The sequence below is a fragment of the Phaethon lepturus genome, unplaced genomic scaffold, assembly GCF_000687285.1.
Source record: "Phaethon lepturus isolate BGI_N335 unplaced genomic scaffold, ASM68728v1 scaffold34187, whole genome shotgun sequence".
In the NCBI taxonomy this organism is placed as follows: Eukaryota; Metazoa; Chordata; class Aves; order Phaethontiformes; family Phaethontidae; genus Phaethon; species Phaethon lepturus.
Window position 1 is genome coordinate 10941 of NW_010554587.1, and position 3295 is coordinate 14235.

Below are 3295 nucleotides of genomic sequence, written 5' to 3' on the forward strand. Positions count from 1 at the left end.
CCAGTGGGCCCACGGACAACAGCGGTGGGCAGTGCCAGTGGCGCCATGTACTTCGCCAGCCTGGTGTCCTTCCTGGGCTGTCTCTTCTCCTCCCTCTGCGTCACCTATGAGTCGCCGCCCGCTGAGGAGCTGCCGCCCGCCGAGGAGCAGCGCCCACTCTTGCCCCGCACACGGAACGAATAAATAGGAGAAGCCGCCACAGCCTGCGCTGCCTCATTGCATCACCCTCGGCCTCCCCACCGTGGCGTGGCAGGGTGGCGTGGCAGGCTCACGTGCCCCCGGAACAGCAGCAGTGGCCATGTCAAGTGGCAAGAAGGTCTGTGCTGGCTTCACTGAGCTTGCCCCTGCCTGTGGGAGGGCGAGGGGCGAGTTGGCAGTGCCTGGCACCGCTTATCCTTCCCCTGAGGTGGCAAAGTCCTGTCTGTGCCCCCAGGGCCACAGCAACAGGAAGCGCTGCTGTCAGCGTGGTGCCGTTACCTCCAGCTGCCCCACGGTGCGGTCATTCCCAGGGGGAAAAAGTGGCCTTGTCTGGCCTGAGGCAGGGGACCCGGAAGGCTGGTGCCCAGGCAGGGCAACCACGATCTCTCCGGCGGCAGCAAGCTGAAGGGTTGCCCATGCCTCTGCGGGCACCGCCACTGCGGGAGCGCTGGGGCCATGATGCTCTGCCAACTTTGTGCCATCTCACAGCCAGGCAGAGCGACCCGGTTGTCAGTCACCAAGGGCAGCAGTGACTCCAGTGAGGCCTCAGGGAGTGGTGGGGCCAACCTGCGGGTCCCAACCTCTGTTCCTGGTAGGCCTGCCTCTGGAGGATGCTTTTCAAAACTTTGGAAAGGCTGAGAGTGGCTGGTCTTGCTCGGGTGGCCTAAGTACTCTGTCAGGTGCCATGGCCAGGCTCCTGGGTGTGCAGAGCTCCCATCAGCAGAACTGGTCCAAGAAGCCACTGTGGGGTGAAACCACAGTGGCCTGGCTCCCAAACCCTACTCTGTAGGTTCTGGCTGTGGTCCACGGTGGTGGTTGCCACTATGTGCACATTTCCTTCCACGTTAGACTTTTAGCTAAGACTACAAGGGCTTGTGATGACTTAGCAGGATGATGGGCAGTTGTCTGTAATCCAGCTTTGGGGAGCAGGGTCTTTTGGCATAAGCTTCCCTTGGGTAGAAGCTTACTCTCAAAGTTAAATTGAGAATTTAAGAAAAATCATTTGTGTGAAAGCCTGCAGCACATCATCCTTGTTTTTTGTAAGTTGTACCTTGTGACATTTTAAAATCTGCATGGGGATCGGTGATTAAGTACTTGTCAGCTAGACCTGCATCTTCCATTATCTCATTGAAACTAGTAAAAGGGCTTTGGGTTCCATTATCTGTGAGAATTCTTAATTATTCAGATTTTGGAAGGTGGTAAATGTGTGAGATCTCGTAGAAGTTCCAGTTAAGCCCAGGAGTCTTTTAAGTCTTGAGAGTAAAGATGAAAATGGAAATAAAGTTAAAACTATTTCTAGGATTCCTGTCAGCCTGCCTCCATATTTGGATAGGCAGCCAAGGTTTACCAAGGCTGATGGGCATTTTGGTGTTTACGTGTGCTGGGCATGGCATCCTTGTAGAGGTTATTTTTGCTTGCCTGGTCTTTAGGTCCATGAGAAGGGTTTTCTCTGGAGGGTCACTCCTTTTAAACGACTCGTACTTAACCGTTCACCTACGTGTTGGCTCCATGATGCCAAGATGAAGGACCTTTGTAATCTTTAGCTGTTGTGGCTTACTATATTGCAGTGCTGAAAGCATAATGCACAACTTGTAAGAACTTCTGGTTTTTATCATCCGCCCCTGAGTATTACTTTTTTTTTCATTTGAGAAGCAAGTTTCATGTTATTCGGCATTTACTTAAATGGAGGAACACTATTGAAGTTACTAAGTGGAGCACTCAGAGGTAAAGGACTGTCAGATTGATGAGTCTATTCATCATTCTTTTCTGTGTTTGGGCTTACGTAGTGTCATATCTGCAGGAATATCTGTGACATGCCATTTCCTTGATTATGGGACAGCTGTCTTCAAGAGTGTTCAGGATGAAGCTGGAACAAAATAGCATGAGAATTTGTACAGTTGGCGCTTCTGATTTCTTACAATCTAAAGACTTGACTTTGGAGAATTTTTCTTTTCTTGTTGGTCTGCTGTGTAACCTTTATTTCTCTTCCTTATCTTATCAAACTTGTAAACTCAAAAATGTTTTTATTTTTTTGTTTGGTCCCACTAGCTAATGCGGTACTAGTTCTTAAAATGTTTTCTCCTCTTAAGTTTTGTAGCCAGCTTTATTGCACTAAGTGGATCATGAGCACTTTCATTTTCTAGGTAGCTGGAGTTGCAGATCATTTTGTTGGAAGCGAGGATCTTCAAAAGATTCATACAGAATTGATTAAATCAATGTATTTGATGGTAATGTTTATGTCTGCTTCCATCTGTAAATAATATTATGAAATACATTTATATAGTTACAAAACTATTGCTATGCCCATATGCATTGCCTAATAGAATATATATTACATTTTCTATTTTATGGGATATGGACTTTATTTTGCATATATATTTATGTACTGTTTACATACATAGTACTTTTAAGTCAACATCAATGTATGTTAATTTGGGGCTTTGAGCCATACTGGTGGTGTCTGGAAAAAGCCCAGAGCCTGCCACCATCATGCAGAGTTGGAAGTCATGCCAAATACATAGAAATAACTTAAAAAAGAGGCATTTCTTACTTGCTTATTCCCTTTGTCATACATTTTGTGTTTTACAGAAGTTACTGTATGTGGTTGCTGTTGAACTATGAGCTGCAAAGTGATGTTTACTTTTTGGAATCCAAATGGTTCACATGTTCTGTCTAAATCTGTGAGCTGCTGTTTAGAAGTAAGATGTGTGAGTTTAGGCAGGAAAGTGATTTTACGCCATGCTGTAGTTTAATCTCTTCAGTGGTGCCCAAAGGTTAATTTTGATTATGTCCTTATGATTAAAGATTCCTCGATGGCAATTATTTGTGAATGTTCATGAATGTATTTGTAACACATGTACAATGGTCAGGAAAATGGGGAGAGGGATGGAGAAAGCACCCTGTCAGTTGTCTCATGTTTGTAATTAAGCTAGTTGTAACCATTTTAGCGTGCGTCTGCAGTTCATTCGACCTCTGCCGTGTCTCTCAGAGAAGACTACCTACCTATTTTGGAACTTCGGCCTGATGTATCTTTGAATGAAGAAAATAAGTCTTTTCAAGAATCAAATAAAATTGCATGACTATATATATATATATA

General features: G+C 45.5%; 1 protein-coding gene across 1 annotated transcript in view; it reads left to right on the forward strand.

Annotated features, from left to right (window-relative positions):
* SLC45A1 (solute carrier family 45, member 1) overlaps positions 1–183 on the forward strand; it is an 8210-nt gene extending 8027 nt beyond the window's left edge. The window contains exon 9 of the mRNA XM_010291903.1: positions 5–183. Within this exon, the coding sequence (XP_010290205.1) occupies positions 5–183 (179 nt within the window). The remainder of the gene's footprint in view (positions 1–4) is intronic.
* Positions 184–3295: the final 3112 nt, after the last annotated feature.